Raw genomic sequence first — 23,847 nt, forward strand, 5'->3', positions numbered from 1 at the left:
GAAACAAGCTAATTGCCCCAATATTTGCCTTAAAATCTCATATTATAAATGTCAAAATAATCAGAGACACGCTAAAGGACAATTATACATGAAAGACTATGGCGCGATAGGACAAGTAGCATCAAAATCTTCCTCAAAATGTATTTATAAAGTTAATTGCTCCTCAAACCAAAAAGTATCATAAAACATCTAGTTTTCAAAGTGTGTATCTTTTTTCCAAGTGCAATGCAATAATCACATGCGCTCAAGTAAAACATAGCCAACTGACAGTTGGAAAAGAGTAATGAACGCAGTTAACTGAACAAAAACTGACTTTTTTTTGAGTTTCTAAGAAAAAAATAGATGGCCTTAAAATTTTTTGAATTTGTATTACAATTTATTATCGACACTTTTTTGTTAAAATTAACCCATTTTGAGAAAACTGGATCAATGGCTAAATATTTTATTTCACTGGGAAATCTGATAATAAATGTCCATTTTCGAAATTAGAAGTCGATCGCGTTTTTCGTGACCTTTACAATTTTGCTGTTCGATAGTGGAGATTGTACTGAACTTAACATGAAATCACAAGTCAAACCGCTAAAAATCAAAAATGAGCATGAACAAATTTTAAGACTTTTTCCTGGAATTTTTTTTTAAATCAGCAAGACCTATATGAGAGTACTCACTACGTTCATTACTCATGAAAAGTTCGGTTCGTCAAAAAGAAAAGGTTTTGGCTTTTTTGTACAGTTGCTAATAAAGCCACTTTAAAAAAATCAACTCACGTTTGGTCGAGCTCGGAACACTCTTGAATTTTCTCGCCCTCCTCGTAGTCGATTTGACAGTCGTTTTTCATCTCCATTCCAACAGCACCCATCAATTCACTTTTACTTCCCCTCGCCCGAGACCCAATTTGTGACCCACTCCCCTCTCGTGACTCATCTTTATCTTCCTTTTCTGGACTACGGGGTTTGTCTCTTTTCGGGATCCGGAAGTTTCTCGGAGACTGGAAGACATTCGAATAGAGGCCACTGTTTTGCTTTCGTTTCTCACAAAAGTCAACCACGCTGTGCCTCAATGGTACGTAGCTTGTGTCATACTTTCTTGGAAAGCTAGAAGTACTATTCGTAGCGACACTCTTACGATTGATACTGCTATTTTTACCAATAGTAGTCAACACGCTATCACTATTGATAGCTGTAGAGGTCAAATGATCAGAAACAGATGATGAACCGGGTTTGATGACGTCAGAGCTGTTGCGGTCATTGTTTTCCAGCGGCAAGCAATGGCGTCTTTTCCTGGAATTGCTGTCACGTGATTGTCTCAACGTCTGCTTGCGGTTGTAGAATTGGATCAGTTTGTTCTGAACAGTAAAAATGACATTAATTGTCGCGAAATTTCCAATACGGATTCTTAAATATTGCTAATTCAAAATTAGGATTGATTGCAGCGGGGCTGTAGACTGTGGCAATCGGATGTATCGGTTTTGGATTAAGTTTTGTTACTCAGAAAGTTTCGATTTATATTCCGCTTTCACAAAATCTTTTGGTAAAATACGTGGATTTTGGCCTAATTACCTCGAGGGACTTCGGAACATTTTAAGTCATCAAATTTTATCTGACACTTTTTTTCAAAATGCTGCTTTTGCTGAAGTTTTCGTGAAAATTTCTCCAAAAACTGCGCAAAAATAAAATTCCTGGAATTTTTTTCGAGTCTTTGCCTGACATCCTAAATTACTGTCCAACATCTGCTTTATTTTATACGGGGAGATTAAAAATTCCACTCGGAAAACCTAAAAAGACACTTGAAAATTTTAAAATCAAAGTTTATCAGCAATTGTACAGATATTTGAACAGATATGTTTCTAAACCACGGTTACGTAGCAGTATTTAGACAACCGCGTTTTCAGACTCGTCAGTAAGTAGACAAATACTGTATTAACCAATCAGAATCGAGACAAGGAAGAAATGAATAACTAATAATTATCTAATTCGTAAATTTGTTTTCTCATCTCGATTCTGATTGGCTAATAAGGTATTTGTCTGCTTACTGACGAGTACGAATACGCGGTTGTCTTAATACAGACCGCACTCCCTAAAACACATACTTGTTCTCGTATTATGTCTGGCGTGACCATAATGCGCAGTTCCTCCTCGTCACCCCTCCTCCCCGCCATTTTCCGTTTCTCTCTCAGCCTGTCCTCCCCCTTCGCATTCCCATGTCCCCCCTCCAGTTCCGGTTCCAAAGTTTTTTTCTCCCTTTTCTCATTATCCTTTTCTTTCATCTGAATTGAGTCTGTCTCGCATTTTATGCTCGAGAGATTGTTGTCAGTTTTAACTTTTTTGATTGATTTTAGATTCTGTTCTCCACTTTTTGGACTGCCCGATGCAGTTGATGACTCGTCATTTAATATCCCGTCGTAGTCTGCTTGTCGTTCGTTCGGTTCGTCTTCCCACTCTAGACTGGAGGTGTCGCGCCCAAACAGATTCTGTTCCAGCTTCCGTCTGGCTTTCGCTATCTGCTTTGAGAGGTGCTCGCTCTTCCCACGTTCTTTCATCATTCGTCGCTCGTCTTCTGAAAACATGCATTTCGTGGTTTTTATTTACAATCTGAATCATCTCTTTTTCATAACTGCCGTTAAAGTTAATAACTTTTGGATTCCAAACTGATAGATAAAAGGCCTCCTTAAATATAAAAGCGTGACAATGCGGGCGGGCATATTTTTTCTTAGCCGGCGTTTTGTTTATTGTTTCAAACGGCACAATTTGTCTGCTTGCCAGTGAAAAGGTACAAATTGTTCAAAAAAGGAAAGTTGTTCAAAAAAGGTGGCATGTCAACGTGCCGAAAAGTCAGTTTGCCTAAGTTATCAAGTGTGTCGGTTTTTTTCATTTGATTGGTTGCATCTTTTCAGGTGCCAAGGCATTGTTGCTCGTGAAAAATTTATATTTTCATTCACAACTGGCTGCTTTGCTGCTTAAGTCTCACTTTTGTTTAAATACGACAAAGCTTTTTTGAAATGAAGTGTAAAAACTTCTAAAATGCCTCCTAGAATGGAGTTTCTTATCCTTCAATTAACCCTGTTAGATGTTCTGAAAGTATAACCTAACCTCAGATGATAATAATAATATGTTTTCCCGCACTTTCGGCAAATTGTCTTTTCGGTAAGTTCGACTTTCTCCAAAAAATACAGTTTAAGCGTTTGTCTATTTCGCAATTATTTTTTAATAATCAATCAAGGAATGAATAAATGAATGGCACTTTTTCTGACTTTTTTTTTTCGGCGGGAAAATTTGCAAAATCTTGCGCATAAAATTCAACAGTGGAAAATTCAATAGAAACTATTTTATTGAAACAAAACATTAAAATACTCTTGATGTTGATAGATGTTTTAATTACTAATTGGTTTTCTTGTGTAAAAGATTTCTCTGAACTATTCTCCTGAGAGATTTGGGATGATTTTTTCTTTTTTTGTTCTTTCTGTTCATCAAATTTGGAAAAAAAACGTTTTGTTGTGATAAAGTTTTGATATACTTGTCCGAAATTGAAATTGTTAAAAAAGCTTATGACCAAAACAGATCTTTAGCCAAAAAAAACCTAAAATTACTAGTTAAAAATGTTGCCAATTTTTAAAAGCTTTCAAATTTTGATAAATGATTGTTCCAACCACTTAACTATAAGCAATGAGGAACTATGGGCTAGTTTGTGTCTGGCAACTTATTAATAACACCAAACTGGTTGCCTCAAGTCAATTTAAATGATATAAATAACGCCTAAGCACTTATAGGACAGGCATATATCACGCGTAATTTTCCCAAGCGGACTACATTGGCAAAATTCAATTTTACGCAACCTCGAGTTTATTTTTAAGCTTAAGGCATCATTATCTTCCAGGTGATAGAAACAAACTCCTGCCAAAAATTTCTAAAAGAAATATCGAAATTTTTCTAGAGAAGAAACAATACCGAACACTTACATTCCGTTATTTCTTCAAAAATGGAAACCCCGCAAGTAAAAGAATTTTTTTATGTTTGGTCTAGCTCAGTTTATTTGCTTCTGACGCTATTGTTAAGTTTTTTAAAAGAAAGTCGTATCACACTTTATTCATAGACGACCAGCTAATGAATTAACAAAAAAAAAGTTGAAAAAGTTTTAAAAAAAGGAAAACACTCTTGTATATTTTAAGCTAGTTTCATCAAATTTTTTGGCCATAATATCATCATATTCACTGTAGAAAAAGTTTTTGAGAATAAGGCTGAGAAAAGTTTTTTCATTTTTTTTCGCAAGGCCTCCTATTGCTATTTACCAACTCATGAAGTGGGGGAAATAAATATAGCACATGGTTGGTTTCTGTTGTTGCTCGGCTTAAAATACCCCACCAGAGCTTACATGGATTCTATTTTTGTAGTTTTTTTGAAAAACTTTGATTGTGATTCGGAAAAAATGTCACAGACTTTTTCTCGGTGCTGAATGAAACAGGTGTCGAGCTTTAGTTTAAAACTAAAATAGACAAAAAACTTTTAGGGAATGGCATTTTAAGTTTCTCTTCTAATACAAGTTTAGCCTTATTTTAGCTTTATATAATCTCAATTTAGCATTTTTTACCAAGTTAGTCACCTTTATCACCTTCTATGATGCAAAACAGGTCGTAAAAAAACTGAAGAAAAAAACTTCGATATGTTTAATGAGTTTTTGAAGTTCTTCGAAAGTATATTAGTCCAAAAATGTTGTGTTTTTTGCACAGTAACCAGATTTTCATGATATGATAAATTTTTTTTGATGAATGCAATTTATTTTGCAAACAATGGACTAGTTAGCAAACATTTCAAACCTTAGACACCAAACGAAAAACAAAAGGAGCGTCCTTGTTGAGCGTCCTCTGGCAATTTAAAATTACACAGTTTGGCCTCATAATGATTAAAAAATACGACTCGTTCAGTTGATTTAGATAAATATTTTGAAATTTTTTTTTTTTTATTTCAGATCTCAACAAATTTTACAATTTATATGCAAAAAAACGAAAGCTTGCAATCACAAATATTGTTTTTTTTACAACAATTAACAACACTTTGAGAACTTTGGATAATTACAAAAAAATTTAAGTTTTTTTTAGTAGCTTAGACGTTTTAAGCGTTCTGGTAACTGCAACATCAAATCTGGATCTTTTCCGATAGTTGGTCTAAACAACTCCCGAGAGCAGCAGATAAGTCCAGTTTTTTTAATGTTAAAAAACATAGACGACAGACAGTTGGAAAGTTCTACGGACGCAAAGAGACTGAAAAAATCCATCGTTAATTCTTTCGAAAAAGTCACTTTTGAATAGCTTTAGAGCTGCAAGAAGTTCAAGAACTATTTATGATTAACACTTTTTGGATAAAACTAAAAAATTTTAAACAAAAAATAGCTTTAGAGCTGCAAGAAGTTTAAGAACTAGTTATGATTAACACCTTTAGGATATAACTAAATCTTTTTAAAACAAAAACGGGATGTAAGTAAGCCTTCTATTCCGCAACCACAAATTAAAGCCCATTTTCGAAGTTACTTGTCCATCGCGGTTCTTCGTGCCATTTTTCTTTCGGTAATTAAAGAGTGTATTTTTCCTTCCTTTTATGTAGCAGCGCAAAACGTAACTAATGCGTGAAACATAAATCGTTCAAATTTAAAACTACGACCTACAAAAGAGCAGTTTTTTTTGCATTTTTGCAGTTTCTGCAAAAGTCAAGCTGGTTTTTAATTGCTTCAAAAGTCAAACAGTTTCGGAAAAGGTCAAGCTGGCGTGGTGTCCGATATACGATGATGTAAGTAAAAAGTTTGAGTTATAGTCGTTTATGACTGATTATGTCCGTTTATACAAAAATTGTGGATATATTCCGATTTATGACCAAACACGAGTATTTACCGAGAAATACGAATAAAATATTGATTTTAACTTTATTTTGTGGAGATTAGCGCACATTTTGGCGCCCCACAAGGGACAGATATTAGTTAATTCCCTTATAATAATCCGAGTTATTATTACAAAAACGGTTATACTGAAAAATTCATAATGGATGTGTCTGGGAGTTCAATAGCGCTGACAGGGTAACCCATCCAGACGATAAGTCACTGACAGAGTTTCTGACTTGCAACAAGACGGTTTGGGCTATTCAGTGAGGCTGTTTGTGACCGACGATCTCATCGGTGCGCCCTATCTTCACAAAAACTGTAAGACCGAACCTAAACTTTTAATTTTGATAAATTACGGATACGATGTTTTATATTATAAATGTGAGACACAACGCCAATACTCACCCCTAATTTTTCTCGATACCCGAAAATTTTTGGCCAGTTTGATTAAACTGAAATTAGAAAAATTGCTCTAAATCGGGTACTAGATAACCGGAACTAGATTTTTTGCTCGATAGCCAAAATGTTGGCTATTTTTTTGATGAATTGAAAATTTATAATATCGGAACATAGACTAACGGTTACTAGACTAGTTTTTTGATACCAGTTATGACTCGAATCCACTAACCAAACTATACAAAATTTTGTTTGAAAATTGAAAATTTTCTGAAAAATTAGTCCAAAACTCCGTTGAACCGTATAGTTAAAGTATGTTTAGTTGTCTGGGTAGTTAATATCAGGCAAGTTAAGTTAATTTTTTTTCATCCTCAGGTTCACTCCGCGTGTGTTGTTGAGAGTTAACCGATTTGTCTGATTCTCCAACCCCATTGGTAAACTTAAGGCTTACAACGACTTGATACCTGTTTGCATTCGTTCGCTTTTCAAAACATTCGTTTCGCAACGACTGACTAAGTGGTCCGGGACGGTAAAATTAAGCAAGTTAAGTTGTTGTCTTTCATCCTCAGGTTTGCTCCGCGTGTGTTGTTGTTTTTCAACCGACTTGCTTAATTCCCAAACCTCTTGGTAATTCGTCGAGCTACTAGCCGATTAGTAGTGACGCACCGTCGTACGACCGTTCAACAAATTTCGTACGCCGTAACATCATCCTAAGTGGTCAGGGAGGTGATATTAAGTAAGTTAAGTTGGTTTTATTCATCCTCAGGTTTACTCCGTGTGTGTTGTTTGATATCAACCGACTTACTTAATCCCCAGCCCCATTGGTAACTTTACTCACCGAAAACCGTTCCGAATCGCCCCGCAAACGCCCGATAACCGTTAAGTATAGTTTGAGTTAAGTATAGACCCTAGAGCCATGGATGAGAACTTTCAGAAGAGGGTTCAAAGGTTATTTGCGAAGCGAACCAAGCTTGAAAATGAACTGTACAAGTGCCATGAAATTATAATTGAGAACATTGAAAGTCAGAGTCGCTCATCAAAGATTGACACTCAGATTCAGAATTGCAAGAGCCTGATAGAGACTGCAGTTGAAATAAATGAGGAATTGATTAAGTTAGCTTCTAAAAGTGTTGATCCTGATAAATTGATACCAGCGCAGGATATGTGGCTTCATACGGTTACATCAAGAAACGATACAGTTTTACAGAAGGCTGCATCATATAAAGCTGGCTTAAACGTTGAACCTGAGGAAACAGAGCTTGACAATGTTGCAGAATCGTTAAGTACGATCGTAACAACACAACCACAAGATTCACATGAAGCAGATGCGCGCTCTCAGGTGTCGCGGTACAGTAGTCGACATCATAAATCAGGTTCGCATAAATCCAGTCGTTATACCGTCGCGCAGTCAAAAACATCAACTGAGAAGAGGCGAGTTTTGTTGGTTTTGAAGAAGCAGCAAGAGGAACTTGAGAGACAAGCAAAGGTGTCATTGAAGTTGAAAACGCAGCAAAATAAAATAAAAGAACAGCAAGGAAGTTTAGAGTTGGAAGAACTAGCTGAGGTACACCGCAAGAAACTGGCTGAAATTGAGTTAAAGGAATTCGAGTTGGAAGAAGAGCTTTCTGCAGCAAGTGAGAAGATAGGAAATGCTAGCGTAACACATGTTGACCCACAACGTACTGAACAATGGGTAGAAAACGTTGTCACTGAGCAAGAGCAGGCCGAAGTTGTTGCAAGCTCAGAGCAAAGTCATCCAGTAGTCGAGAGTTCCACTTTGATTGCTACTGATGTTTTGCAAGGGGTTGGTGCCGTCGTCAGCGGGGGTGCCGTCGTCAACGCTGGTCAAACCACATACAGTGAACCGGGAGGCCATAATAGGAATCGAATTCAGGCTCAGAGATCAAGTTTGGTCCAATCGCGTCTGTCATTGCACTCAATCGAGAACCCATCTAGTTTACCACAGTTCGTTGCCTCCAGCTCAAACTTTGTTACTCCACACTTAGCTTCAACATCTCATGCTGAAGTTTCGCAAAATCACAATCTGATACCACAAGCAAGTGGTAGCATTCCCGCTTCAATGTCCTTTGGTAATCCCACCATTAATGTGGCACCGCCTTCTGTGTCGACCGTTACTAATCCAGTTTCGCTTCCGGCGAGTCAACCTTTTGTTTCTCCATTAACCGTTCCGATTCCCATTTCGCTTCCGATTATTCAACCATTTGTCCCGTCAACCGTTCCTATTCCCTCTTTGCTTCCGGTCAGTCAGCCACATTCCGGCCCCGTTTCAACTGGGTATCAGGCGCCTGCAGCGCCATCCCATCAACCTATAAATGTTCCAAACAACCCAACAAGTTTCTCAAGTGAACACTATAACCCGTATAGCAGTTTGTGGAGACCTGCCGCGACTGCGCAAACGATGCCAGTTCCTCAATACTGCGCACCGCCCTCAAACGTTTTCTCAGTGACAACTCCTGTTGTTCCACCAAACACCGTAGTTCCTTATACAAGTTCTGGGACTGTGTATTACACCCAGCCGCAAACTCATCCAGTTGTTGAAACAGCGCATCAAGGTTATCCACCTACATATCCTGCGCCCACTACGGGCCCGTCTTACGTGCCTAATAGCGAACAACCCATCTCGGCGAGAGAGTTAGCAGATATCATTCTGCATAGCCGCAAAGACCGTCTACCGGAGTTGAACTTGGAAGTGTTTGATGGAGAACCACTTAACTGGTATGAATGGTTCGAGCAGTTCCAAGCAACAGTTGATTCGGCTATGCTAACTGATGATGAAAAACTCAAATATCTGAAAACGCACGTTAAAGACAAAGCCAAGAGTGCAATTGCGGAATACGGCTACAGTGGAGTGTTGTATAAGGATGCTCTAGCAACTCTCCAGAGAAAGTTTGGGCAGCCTCATGTTGTAGTTGGTGCACATTTGGATAAGTTGAAGAATTTTCCCGCATTGAAGATGCACAACTCTGACCATGTTATAAGTTTTTCTGCGGTGATTTCTGGGCTCGTAGCTGTTTTTAGGTCTTTGTCGTTCAATGACGACTTGAGAAGTGTGAACCTATTAAATCAAGCCGTCAGTAAGCTTCCTCCAAATCTAAAAGAGGCATGGTCCATGCATACTGTTAGACAACATTGGCAGCGATTAACATTGCTAGACTTCAACGATTGGCTTGAGAATAAGGCAGAAGGCCATGAGCGATTGAAATCTTTAGTCAAAGTCGAGCAGCCAGTTAAACAAAAAGTAGTTACAAAAGTGCTTGCAGGTAACACTAAGGTAAGTTCTAAGGATGAGAAAAGTAGAGAAAAAACAAGGTTTCCTCCATGCTCGCTATGCAAAGGGCAGCATGCACTCTGGAACTGTTCCGTGTTCAAAGAGAAAAACGCAACACAAAGGGCTAAATATGTAGCAGAACAAAAGCTCTGTTTTTCTTGTTTACAAGGCAACCATACCTTCCGAAAGTGCCAAAAGGCAAGAAAATGCCCAAAACAGGACTGTGAGAGTACTCACAATGTGCTTCTTCATGGAGCCGAGAAAGTTTTCCCGCCCAAAGAGGCCGACCGATCACCATCGACTCAAACTAATACAAACACTACTTCTGCAAACAACGCAGCTTGTGTTAAACCTTGTGAGGGAACTGCAAAAGGTATTCTTCCCGTTGCGTTGGTAGATGTGTCCTCTGGTTCGTAAAATTCGAATGCACTAGCACTTTGTGACACCGGTTCCACTCATTCTTGGGTTTCCGCGGCACTCGTTGAACGTCTGAAATTAGTTGGCACGCCCGTAAATGTTACGACCGATAGTTTTAACTCAGCCAAGGTATCTAAAACTCAACGAGTTCACTTGAAAGTTTCCGCAAAGCCCAATGAAAGTGAATTTTCGTTTTCGTTTGTCGCTTTCGTTAAGCACAACATGTATATAGGACCCGATGTTATAAACGTTTCCGAATTGCAGGTCAAATACCCGCAACTAGCCCCGTTAAAGACGACTGCGTATAATTACAAAGAGATTGAGATAGTTATAGGACAGGACTTCTATCATGCGATAAGACCCCTCGAACATGTCTTCGGAGATGAACTTGACTCACCGTGCGCCGGCCGACTTCCGATAGGTTGGGTCATTAGTGGTCCGTCTCCTGATCGTTCGTCCTTAAATTCTTCTTCCTTTAACTGCGTCACGGACGATACTTCTCTGACCGACCAAATCAAAACTTGGTATGAGTTAGAGTCGTATGGTGCGTTCAAGCAAGTAGGTGCCCGTTCCGCCGCAGACAAGCGTGCTTTGTCGATCCTAAAAACTGAAACCGTTCACGATGGTGAGCGTTACACTGTACCGATGCTGTGGAGTGATAATGATGTTAGCTTGCCTAACAATTATTATTCTTCATTAGCCCAATTAAAGTCGTTAGAGAAAAGATTAGATAGAGATCCGTTACTTCGCGAGAAGTATACCGAAACAATCAGAGAAGATATAAGTAAAGGATATGTCATAACCGTCAACCCGCACGATCCCAGCTCACGAGCCGAACGTGAGTGGTATCTTCCACACCATCCGGTTTTGAACCCAAACAAACCCGGCAAGGTGCGCCGTGTGCTCAATGGAGCATCCAAATTTCATGGCACTTCCTTAAATAGATCTCTCTTGGTTGGCCCGGATCTCCTTCAAAATCTTATTTTTGTACTGTTGAGGTTCCGTCAACACAAGTACGCCGTCTCAGCGGACATAGAAGGTATGTTCTTACAAGTTGGAGTACTTGCGCGAGATCAACCGTCTCTCCGTTTTTTGTGGCGGGAGGACCCCACTTCAAGTGTGGTGGTTCACCAATACACCCGTCATATTTTTGGCGCTCGTGATTCGCCAACTTGTGCGAATTTCGCGCTACAAAAAACTGCTTCTGATAATCAAGCTGAATACCCCGAAGCCGCTTCAGCCGTTGTCCAGAAGTTTTACATGGACGACTATCTTGACTCGTTCGAAAATACCGCTGACGCTCTTAGCCTAAGTAAAGACTTAGTCGCAATGCTCAAATTAGGTGGGTTTAACCTGACAAAGTTTGTTAGCAATGTACCCGAAGTTACAACCGCTCTTAATCCGGACAACCGTGAGTCCAACCCGTCAGTTAAGGATATTTGTAAGAGTCCAGACCAATCGTCGCATGTTCTTGGTCTCAGGTGGGATCATGTAAAAGATACCCTAGTAGTAAGTAGAGGTGTTGATCGACCACTAGATAAAGCAATTACTCAACGCACCGTGTTGAGTTTTGTTTCCTCAGTTTTTGATCCAATAGGACTGGTAGCTCCATATACAGTGAAAGCGCGCCTTTTACTAAAAGACATATGGAGAATCAGTGGCCAAAAGTGGGATGATGATCTCCCAGAGGAAATTAAACAACAATTTCTAGATTGGCACTCAGGACTTCCACTATTAGGTACTCTGACGATACCTCGTAGCTACTTTACCGAACCGTTCGACCGCTGTGAACTTCACACGTTCGGTGATAGTTCGCAGGACGTTTTTTGCGCCGTATCGTTTCTCCGAGCCCGACTTGCTAAATCGCAAAAGACCGAGTTAGCTTTTGTATTTGGGAAAGCCCGTGTAGCGCCTATGAAGATGCTCTCCATTCCCAAGTTAGAGCTTCAGGCTGCTCTGCTTGCGACTCGACTCAAAGAAGAGATTTTGAAAGCGCTTACTTTCAAAGTAAGCAATGTATTCATGTGGACTGATTCTACCACCGTTCTCCAGTGGCTTAACTCGTGCAACAAACTTTCTGTGTTTGTTGGAAACCGCACTGGTGAAATCTTGGAGTCCGCCACCATTGATCAATGGAATCATGTACTCAGTGGTGATAACCCAGCTGATACCGGCACACGAGGGATTCCTTTGGAAGCCCTCAAGGATAGCAGCTGGGTTAGAGGCCCTAGTATATTGAGGACATGTGATTGGCCATTCAAGCCGAACACTGATGTCATCAAAAAGATCCAATTAAAAGGCCCACTCTGTGACATTGATACATGCCTTGAGACTGCATCTACGTTTGTTGTTGATGCTTCATCTGAGAAAGCGCCGTCGATCCGTCTGTTTAAAAATTGGGATAAATTCAGCTCAATTGTAAAGTACAAACGTGTTTTAGCGTTTATGCTTCATGTGCTACCATCGCATAAACACTTCCGTACAAAAACGCTTGAAATAACCGACCCGTCCGAGTTAGATATTGCCGAGCAGAAGCTCATTCATCTCGCTCAGTCCGAATCATTTCCTGCCGAAGTGAAAATACTTCAGTCCGATAAACTGATAACAAAGAAAAGTCGGATTGCTAAATATTCTCCGTTCATCGGCCCAGCTGGCATCCTGCGTTCAACTGGACGTATCAGCCGTCTTGTTGATACCGACTTTGATAGCAAACATCCAATAATACTGGATGGTCGACACCGAGTTGCTCATATGTTGATTAGGCATATGCACTTTCAACATGCACATCAGGGGTTGGATTACATGCGTGCTGTAGTTCAGTTGAAATACATTGTTCTGAAGTTGCGCTGGTTACTTGGGAACATCGATCACTCCGGTCAGTTCCGATCCGCACGACCTAGAGGCACTCACCCCGAATCACTTCATTCTCGGTCACAGCGCAGCTAGCTTCCCGTCGTTAAGTTTCGAAGATAACTTTGATTATAAAAAGCGTTACGCCAGAGCACAATCGTACGCTAACGCAGTTTGGTCACGCTGGCTGCGTGAATATGTACCATCTCTCAACAAGATAGCAAAGTGGCATAATGATTCGGATGTCACACTGAAAACCGGCGACTTGGTTTGGGTAGTCGAACCCGACAGCCCACGTGGGCATTACCCACTCGCCCGTATTGCTAAACTACACTACGGCAAAGACGGATGCGCCCGATCCGCCGATATCAAAACTGTTACGAGCGAGCTGATACGACCGACCGTAAAACTCGCACCTGTTCTTCCGTCTTTAGGGGCGGAGGATGTTGCAGCGCAAAACTTAACTAATGCGTGAAACATAAATCGTTCAAATTTAAAACTACGACCTACAAAAGAGCAGTTTTTTTTTGCACTTTTGCAGTTTCGGAAAAGGTCAAGCTGGCGTGGTGTCCGATATACGATGATGTAAGTAAAAAGTTTGAGTTATAGTAGTTTATGACTGATTATGTCCGTTTATACAAAAATTGTGGATATATTCCGATTTATGACCAAACACGAGTATTTACCGAGAAATACGAATAAAATATTGATTTTAATTTTGTTTTGTGGAGATTAGCGCACATTTTAGGTAAGGGTTTTCAATTGAATTCAGAAAGAAATCAAAAGTCAAACCGCAAAAAAATCAAAGTTGACGTGAATAACTTTTAATGAATAAAAATTTTTCCTGAAAAAAAAAACGATGTCAAAAAATAACTCGGCTTGTAAATGAGTGTTTTCACTGCGTTAATTTACATTGAAACATGTTTTAATTATTTCTGTTACAAATTCGGATTATTGTTCCGACTTTCGATACGAAAGTAACGGAATATTTGTGCTCGGGGTGGGTTTTTTTTCTTCAGACAAGTTTCGACTTTTTAACTAGCCGTTTTTGACGGATTTTTCTGACATCATTCCAAAGGTCTCAAATTTGAAGAGATATTTCACCTGTGATCATTTTTTGTAAAGTAACGGGCGTTTAAAAATTGCCATTTTCGCCAATTTGGGACAATTAACGCGCGATATATTTCCACGCGCGTAAGCGGAGAGTTAATCCGTCTTAGAAATCGATCCAAATTGGTTGAAAGAAGCTTAATTATCATAATTGGTTTGTTACAAGGAGCGAAATTTATCCTTTTGAACTTTATATGGCGTGTGGGGTGATGATTTTCATAAAAAATTTCAAATTTGTGAAAAAAAAATTTTCATTTTGTTATATTTCATTTAATTTTTTAATATTAATACTGCTCTATAAACCTTACAAGGCAGTCTGAACATTCAGGGCTTCGCCCTGATACGAGCAGTCTTGTTTCTATTACAAATGTTTATCAAAGATCAATTGTGGAAATTTGAGTCATACGAAATTGATACGACCAATTAGCAAGCCTCAATTCAGTTTGGATCAATTTTGTAGAGCGGGATAATTCGCCACGCATAAATTATTCGTGTTACGTTTTCAGCATTGTGGAAAAACCTTCAAAGCGCGCATTAATTAGCCTAGAGCTTGACCAAATTGGAAATTTTTAAAATCTCATAACAAAAAAATTATCGGAGGTAAAATATCGTTTTACATTTGATTTCAGGGAGTCAATATTTTCAAACGGGTATAAGAAATTATGTTAAAAACTATTATTTCGAGCACCGAAAATTGAGTGAATAAAAATCAATCCAAGCTTAAGTATTCCGTTTTCTTCGAAAGTCGAACAATAATTCTAGAATTGGCTGCTAAGATTTTTCTTTATGACATAATTCAATATAGATTAATTTTTCCCATGCACGCTAGTGTAGTTGTATCAAGGTCCATCTTTTTTTTTAAGTAGAAAAGAACTCTGGTAAAAACTTGAGTAGCAATCCGTGTCTTACGTGGAATACTCATATACTGATGTTTTTCACAGTGCTCACCTAAAGCACATTATTAAGACAGTTTTTGGTGCGTGCCATATAATAAAAGTTTCAGCGTAGTAGGATCTGTTTCTGCTTCCAAAAGTCATCTCGGAAAAAAATGTGTGTTAGCGTATCTCTTACTGCCTAGCCCTTTTTATCATCTTACCTAAAATCCCTCCCCACTTGTTGGATCGAACGAGGGTTGAATTTGAAGACAGCCCAAATGTTTAAGCAGTATCGAGTTGAAACCGCACTGAAAATCAGCTCTCGGAAAAATTCAAATTGAAAAAACGTTTTGTAGCAAAGAGTGGCCTTGTAACCATTATATAAGAAAGATATTGATCGCTGAACTCTCGGATAATCTTGTTAGTTAACTATACTTTTTCTGAAACAAACTCACGTGATTATTTTGAAAATGTTTGAAAACATGACTCACCTCTCCTGCGTTTTTTGACGCGGTCTGCTTTTCCTTTTTTCATCTTGCGCATACTCTCTGGCTTCACACTGTCCAGATTGAAAAGAGTACCCGAAGAGCCGCATTTGTTGCTCTTCTTCCGGTTTTTCTTTTTGGTCACGCTCTTTCCACTCATAGAAATTTTTAGCTCATCCAACCGAATTGTCTTCACTAAAGAACCATTGCCACTTCTACCATCAGTTCCACAATTATCACTAACTTTATAATCACTACTATCATTAGTAGTAGCTGTGTCAGATGTAGTTATGGTATTACTTCTGATGGATGTTGACGCAACAAAACCATAAGTCCCATCTTTGACAATGTTCAAAGCATCCAAAGACGACGAAGTTTTGTCGGAAGGTGATGTCAGATAACTGCAATGTTCAGGCGAAACTTTTGCGTCTTCAGTTTTAATCAAGTCATATATCGCAGAGTCTGAGTAAACAGATCGAGAGTTCGATTCTTCTTCACTACTTTCAGCATCTCTTAGGACCTTTTCTCCATCAAGTATTGGTCCACAAAGAAACTGGGAGGGAGACTTGATCTCTCCTTCTAAAATGTCTTCAGAAAAAGCCATTTCTGCTATTGTCTCCGAAACCGTCCTCGTTTTTTGAACGCTTTTCTCCTTTTTGTTATCATTCCTACTGACATCAGTGGTCATTTTTGACTTGTTATCTTCAGTCTTCTTTTCTACAGTTTTAACTGTCGTTTCTTTTTCCGTAGCATCCTTGAAAACCGAGGCAGGTTTATTTTCATCCTCGTCAAGGTCGAATGAAGAGTCAGTCTCATGATCGCTCTTTTTAGAGTCGTTCGTGTGACCAGGCAGTGTAATGTGTGGGGCATCATTTCTGAATTTTTCTAAATCATCAAATTTTTCATTTGGTTTTTCTTTTTTGCGTTCCTCTTCATGCTTTTTAGAAACTTTTTCGATGGTCGTTTCTTTGTTCGTAGCAACACGATCGTCCTCATGTCCCTCGACGTTTGAATTATCAGTTACTTCTCTGATTCTTTTCTTTTCCATTTGATCTTCATTTCCGTAGTCTTTATGTTTGCAATCCGGTGGCTTCAGAGGCTCCTGTTGTTTGTTATCGATTCGTTCGCTTTTTTCACTGGACAGTCTTTGGTCCAAAGCGGAAGACATGAACTGTGTGGACGTTGGACTCTTTTTCTGGATGAAAAGAAAGTCACCGATCTTCATTTCTTGTTCGTTTCTTCTTTTCTCATTTTTACTATCTTTTTCTTTTTGGCAGTTCAAGACATCGCTGCTCAAACCGAGTGTTTCCAGCTTCTTCGGGGCTTCAGCCGAACTGATGGCGTCAGTACTGTTTTCGGCTAACTGATCATTGCAATCATTATTCGTCTTGATGACCAAATCACCATCGACCGCCTTCGTAACGTTGCTTTTGTCACTTTTGAACTTGATAATCGAAAACGGTCTCCTTGAGGGTTCCTCACACTCTTTTCCTCGCTCTTGTTCATATTCATTGCTGTTTTGGGCTAATGTTGAGGCGTTTATGTTAAGATTAACTGTCGGCCTAATTGCTTTTGGCTTAATTTTCTTGTATCTTGGCCACCCAAACTGGTGCAAGTCTTTGAAGATCTTTTGGCCGCAAGTTTCTCCAGTTTCAGTAGAGTTACTTTGATTTGTAACAGAAGCAGAAAAAACTTCAATGGCAGAACTTTGATTTTCAGGTTTATTAGTTATGTCAGTTACCAAGTTTTCTGATGTTATTTTCGTTTTATTTTCCAGTGCTTCAGCTCTGGCTTCTTGTTCCAATTTACTGGCGTAATAGTGCCTGTCAAACTGAGCCGGATTGATAAGGTTCCTAATATCAGTGGACGCGAGCGCATTTCGGATCATTTCGTCAATGCTGGCAAGTTTGGCATCATTTCTTGGCGATAATTTGTCCCTCTGAAGCACTTCGGGCATCTTCAGTTTTGGCGGTCGCCCTCTTTTTACTTTCTGGCACTCTTCTGGTTTCAAGTCATCCAGACACAAAACTTCATCGTCATCAATATCAGACATTTTTTTCTGTTCAGATGTTTGGAAGTTTTCTAAATTGGAAGGTTTTGATAAAATATGAGAAATTTCGGCGTTTCTCGTAGCTTTGAGCGTTGATATTGATAAGTCCAGCGGTTCCATGGGCGTGGAAGGTCTTCTTGGTCTTTCCGGGACAGTTTGACCAATACTGGCGAGGGATCCGGGTCTTTCTGAACTACTGGACCTCCTCGGCGATTGGCTGTCAGAGACTGAAGATAAACTATTGGCATCCGCTCCCGAGTCTAATTTGGCTCGTTTAGGCGTAAGCATGTTGTCCCGGTGAATCAACTTAGGCAAGGGAGGCGGCGATTTGATGACCGATGCTCGATTACTCATTCGCTGTTGCTCTCTTTGCATTTCTCTGTTTAACAGTTGAGCGCTTGAATAACTGACATTCCGAACATTGCTTGTGTATGATTTTGTACCTATTGACTCAGCAGGTCGCGAAGGATACATGAAATGCCCAGCTGCAGAGAGCAGAGGAGGAGGTGCCACCTGGATGTTCGAGGATCCAGGGACGTTTTGGACCGTATGTCTCAACTGTGGCGCACTAGCGTGATTAGCATGTCCCTGCAAATGTTTAATAACGCTTACTGCACTGGAATTTCGACCAGCTTCGGGCGAAGACACTGCGCCAGCTTTAGCTCGGAGATCATTCAACTGGTGATTATGCAGATTTTTTTGCTGCTGTTGTTGTTGTTGTTGTTGTTGTTGTTGTTGCTGCTGCTGCTGCTGCTTTTGGTGAAAATATTTTATCTGTTGTTGTAATTGATGCTGCTGTTGTTGTAGCTGCCTTCCTAGTAAGTATCCTTGCTGCTGATGATGAAGATGATTATGACGATTATCGCTTTGTTGCCTGTGATTTCCGGTGTATGAGACTGCAGGATAAGCCTCTCTGTTTCGGGCTCTGATTTGTAGGTTGTGATTTGATGTGTGAGTTGGTGATTGAGACGGAGAGTTTTGATGTGTTTGGCTTCTTATGTAGAGATTGTCGGTCGCATGATTCAGTGTTTTTTCCACCATCTGATTCCTGTGAAAAATTACTTAAGCAAATAAATCAATTAGTCATGGTTTTTTGTAACAACGGTATGTCACAGCTCGTTTTTGTCACGCAAATGAAAAAGCTTTGAACTAATTAAAACTAATTGAATCTTTAACTATCCTACCTATTTTACCTAGCAGACAACATCAACCCCAAACCCCAAAACCTCCCCCCTCCCCACCATCAAGTTGAATTGTTAACAACATAATTTAAAGACCCTTGCATGATTTAAATGCAATCCAATTCCAAAAAATAATTTTTAGCAATACATGGCCTGATTTCTACTTAATTACCGAAACTTTTGTAGATAATTGATGTTTTGAAAGTTTGATGTATTTTTAAATTGATCTTTTTAGTTGTATGCTGTTTTTTAATGCTTAAATGCTTTCCATTTTGTACCACCTTTGCATCTTGTTGTCACCTTTAAAATTTTGTTTTCCTGAGAAAAAAGGTAGAGAAAACTGCATCCGAGATTTTTTTGCGTAAGATTATAGAGGCTTAAAAGATTCCAAAACAATCCCGTAACACGGTTGGAAAAGAACCAATGAACTGACTTTTTGGAAAAAAATTCAAAATTCAAAGAAAAAAATGATGCTCTTGAAGTTTTCTCGAACATTTCTCAAAAATTTTATGATTGTAAATTTCTGGTAAAACTAACCCAATTTGAAAAAACTGTATAAGTATAATTTTTCTTTTGCTTGAAAATATTAAAAGTAAATTCCGCTTTAAAAACTATAATTTGATCACGTTTTTCGTGACTTTTACCTTTTGCTGTTCCATGGTGTAGTTTGTTTTCTTCTTAACAAAGTAAATGAACTAAACTCAAGAGAAATCAAACGTCAATCGCGAAGGAGCAGATTTGAGCCTGAATAAATTTTAAGATTTTTCTTGAAAAAAAAATTCGCGACCTATATAAGGGTCAGAACTATGTTCATAGACTCTTAATTAAGCCAATTTGGAATAAATAAAGCGATTGTAGTGCGTTTTTGCAAAGCGTAAGCAGCAACTGACATCAGTCTGATTGGAATTGAGCCAAGCAATTTTGGTGTCAATATTACGGTCTAAATATCATTTTGTATAGCCTATTTTTATACAAATGAAAAAATATATGGGAAAAATCAGAAAACAAAGCCAACATAGAGCTGAAAAAAGTCAATGAACGCAAAGAAACAGAAAACCACATCGATTTGTTTCTTGAAAAACAATCAAATTTCGAATTTCAACAAAAAAATTTTTGGCCTTTCAGAAAATTGGTCCGATAGATAAGTTTCTTATTCCGTGGAAATCTGAAACTTGAAATTGTCTTTCGAAACTAGAAGTCTTTTGTGAAGTCTTCTATCACGTTTTTTGTGGCTTTTACACTTTTGCTGTTCAAGTGGAGTTTGCCTTCCTTTTAACAAAGGAATTTAGGCGAACTTAAAAATGAATGAAAACTCAAACCGGAAAAAAATCAAAATCTAGCGTGAACAAATTTTAAGATTTTTCCTGATAAAACAAAACAAACAAAAAAATCAGTGCATTATATATATAAGTCTTCACAACGTTCATTGGCAAATTTTTTAAAATCCTTTTTATCAATTTGTCTGATCAAATTTTTTTCGTCACGTTGTTAAAGGGCAATCCGAACACTCTTCGATTTATACCAGGACTTCGATTAATAACAAAGTGTTGATTATATTTTGTGTTTTTGCTCGATATTTAGAAGCAGTAGTTTATATTTCATTCATTTCTTCTGTTTTTTAAACAGTAACTGAAGTTTTTTTTTCTTCTTTTTCTACTTATTAAAAAATAATTTTTATACTTTGCCATAAGGGGTGGGGGTAATTGAAGAGATCCCACAACTTTATCGAGATCAACCAAAAACCTGCGTATGACGTCATACATGTCTGCAGCTGCTGATTGTGTCTGCATCAAAGATGAAGAAAAGTCCGAGAACACCTCGGGCGAAGGTGCCACGAACAGGCTGGATGATCGGGGGGAGGGTGCACTGTTGGGGGCAAGTAGTAAAGGTTGTCTCCTCGCTAGAATTTGACGCTCGTTGGACCGTGCTGCAGGGGAGTCATGCTTGATTACAGGTATAGAATGATTTCCATAAATCTCCGAGCTAAAATAAAAATGAACACTGAGAAATTTCTGTTTTTGCTAATTTTTAGTCGAAAGTGAATTGAAAATAAGTAGGTGCTAGAAACATTTCCTGGTCTATAGATTTTAGAAATGCTTTAGCGTGGGATCCTGTTTTTTAAATCATACGTAGGATCGTCAAAAACTATTTTCGTAATAGAAAAAAAAAGAAAATTTACAATCACAATTGAGGTTCAAAAAGTTCAAATTCTAAATACGCTGCATATTGATCATTTTTCCCGGTCCAGTTCTTTAAACAAGGAAAACTGAAAAAATTCCTGTTCACTTACGACTCGGTGGCTGAGGACGAGGTGCTTCCAGTCGATTGTCTTCCACTTTGTGTCAACCCCGCCAAAAACAGATTGACTGTGGGGGACGATGCTGTCGACTGAGCCATGGCACGATTGATTCCCGAGGGCGATAGACCACTCCCAACTTGGCGACTCATCGTGCTGGGCTCGTACTGGCTTGCGTAATGGTAGTCTTGTCTTATGAGGTTTTTCATTGTCAGTTGCTCGGCTGTCGGATTTCGCACGCCTAGAGTTTGAAGCGCATGTGCCAAGTCTCGGCATTCCTGAGTGGCTGCTGCCGCGTGATCAACGGTAACATTTGGGTTTTGTGTGACGTGGGGAAAATAGGGTGCGGCTGGGTTCCTGGGCCGACCTCCGATTGGGTTGAAGGTCATTTCTGAGACAAAACAACATACTCTTTCGACGGGCATTTTGAACCGTTTTGAAACTTATCTTCAAAAATATGAAATGAAACTCTTAGTAACTTTTTAAATCCATTCAGAAGTACGATTTTTTTCCACTTCCAATATATTATGGAGTTTCGGGTAGATACATTTAATGAGTTAGGGGTCAACAAAAAGATGTTTTAAATCATTAACAGACGCCTATTAGCTGCCTAGTTCGAAAAATTTTGATGATGCGTCCTTTTTCATACCTTTTTATACGAACAATTATCCAGCAAAATATTGCACACTCCGACTCAATGAAAACAGAATTGATAAAAATAGAGCAACTAAATGAAATGCATTGCAAAAATAAATATAGACATAAAATTCTGGCAAGAGAATATCTAATTCGGAGTTATTGCAAAATAATGTGACACCATACTATGACTAAAGAGATGGCAACATTACCTGGTGTAAAATATAAAAGATGTCTGTCCATGTAATTTCGCATTTGAAACTATTAGAATATGGTTCATTGTCAGCTCATCTACTTAATTTACCGGTAAGATATTGACTCAAACCGCTTGAGTTGTTTCTCGAACTAAACTACTTCAATGATAAGACAGTTACCAGAGTTCGTGTTTTAATGCATGTTGTGGCGATTTCACAGCCTCGTTAATTTTCTTTCAGCGCATTTTAAAACACCAGAAAAACCAAATCAAAATATGCATGCCTCCTCGTACATGGTAATTATGACATATATATGTACCAAATATATGAGAACTTCAAAGATCACTTAATCTAATAGATTGATGCAAGCTCAAAGTGGGCAGGCTCTAGTTGTCAAATGCACCACTTTAAGATTCAACAAATATCTAATTAAGCGAAAGCAATCCCAGCGAATGCTAGTTTTTCAACGAGTGCATAAATTTGACCAACTAGAGCAGACTTCGCTAAAATATTAAATTAAAAGAGCTGTGCAGCTAAACGCTATTATGCCCGGGTCTAAGACAACAAGCTGACGAGACTTCAAGCTAGAGGAACTTCGGTCTATATTTACAATTAAAAGATTTTGGTCCAGATCGGGCTAAAAAAAATCACACAGGCCCAACGCGGATGAAAGTTGAAGTCTTCATCACAAAGTCTTAACACAGTCACGAAAAGGAAGTCTGAAGATAGTCATAAACAAAATCCAAACAGAGTGGCAAAAGCTTTCTCACAGTCTCGTGCAAAGTTTGAACGTGATTCAAAGCAAACTCTGAACATAGTTTTGAAAGGGCCCTAGTATATTAGACGAAAAGCAAATTAGAGGTGACCAAAAGATTAAAATAAGACGTCGATTCAAAACTACAAATATGGGAAATTAGACATAAGTGATTTGTCTGCGTGTGTGCAATTTTTTACTGACTACAACTAACTTTCGATGACTACAATTATAACTTTCAATCGAGCGTTTTTAAATGCGATATATTTCGCGCTATTAACACGCATGCGGAGATTTAGTCCGTCTTAGAAATAGTTTCAAAGTGGTCGAAGGAAGCTTATTTGCCATAATTAAATTGTTACTAGGAGCAAAAATCATCACTTAAAACTTTATATGGCGTGTGGGGGGATGATTTTCACAAGTTCTCGATATTTAAAAAATATTTCATTTTATTTTAATGAACATTTTTTTCCAATTTTTTCAGGTTATTACTGCTCCATATACAATAAAAGGCAGTCAGAACAATCAGGGCTTTGTCTTGATACGAGCAGTTTTGTTGTACTTCTGAAAGTTTGCTTGAGGCAAAATTTTTTGTTTTCCAAAATAAAACTACCGTCTAAATTTTGTTTTATTGTAGACGTCTATGTGCTTGTCGTCTAAATTTGTAACCCCCTTGCAAAATTTTACTACAGTTAATTACCACAAAAATTTTACAAGGAGTTTTTTCAGTTTGTTAAAAACGAAATTATTCTGTGAAATTGTTATATATTAGTTTTTTTAAGCAGTCTATAGAAGCTATTAAAAAAAAAGTTGAAATCTCAAAAACTTTTGTTTTTTGAACCCATGCGCGATCATTTTTTAAAAAAAAATATTAAAAGATATAATTTTTTTTCCGGCCCATTAAACTTTTTATTGGCCATTCGACCTCAATCTTTGTCGGCTTGATGCAGGATGACCAGTATCTTAAGGGATCTCTTTGCTAACATCTAAAATCATAATTTCGTTTTGCTGCACTACCAAAAACGTGGATTAAACTCGGGTTGAACATCCAACAAAAACTTCAGAAAACAATTAACAACTTTTTAGAAAATTTCTCATATCTATCAAGATTCCAACAAAATTGAACGTCTTCTTTCAAAATTGTACAAAAAATTCTGAAATGGCTATCCAAAAAAACAGCTTAAAAGTTTATCTTGTGTGTCTAGAATTTGTGTCCCACAAATTTAGTATTTTCTGATAAAATTATTTAAAAAAATTGATAAAACAGAATCAGCCAGACAATTGACTGATAGAAACCTTTTTTTTATCTTTCCAGTTTTTTTGGATTCTGTTAGGTTTGTTCATAGTGTATATTTTTGTTCCGACCATTGAAAATTGAGAAGTTTTTTATTTTGGTGTTTTAGTTTTTTTTCACGCAAAGTGAGGTAACACAAATAATCATCGGACTTA

The 23,847-nt window shown here is 38.3% G+C and overlaps 1 protein-coding gene across 2 annotated transcripts in view; it reads right to left on the reverse strand.

Annotated features, from left to right (window-relative positions):
* LOC134843573 (microtubule-associated protein futsch-like) overlaps window positions 1-23,847 on the reverse strand; it is a 53,758-nt gene that overhangs the window by 26,263 nt on the left and 3,648 nt on the right. Inside the window, exons 2-6 of one of the 2 annotated variants that reach the window (XM_063859709.1) lie at window positions 20,809-21,205; window positions 20,280-20,501; window positions 15,294-18,385; window positions 2,090-2,556; window positions 768-1,345 (exon numbers count right to left, since the gene is read on the reverse strand). In XM_063859709.1, coding sequence (XP_063715779.1) covers window positions 768-1,345; window positions 2,090-2,556; window positions 15,294-18,385; window positions 20,280-20,501; window positions 20,809-21,203 — 4,754 coding nt within the window. In that variant the 5' untranslated portion in view covers window positions 21,204-21,205. Of the gene's footprint in view, window positions 1-767; window positions 1,346-2,089; window positions 2,557-15,293; window positions 18,386-20,261; window positions 20,502-20,808; window positions 21,206-23,847 lie in introns of both variants that reach the window. The other variant, XM_063859708.1, reaches the window with a different exon arrangement.

The sequence above is a fragment of the Symsagittifera roscoffensis genome, chromosome 4 (genome assembly GCF_963678635.1).
Source record: "Symsagittifera roscoffensis chromosome 4, txSymRosc1.1, whole genome shotgun sequence".
NCBI classification, from domain to species: domain Eukaryota; kingdom Metazoa; phylum Xenacoelomorpha; order Acoela; family Convolutidae; genus Symsagittifera; species Symsagittifera roscoffensis.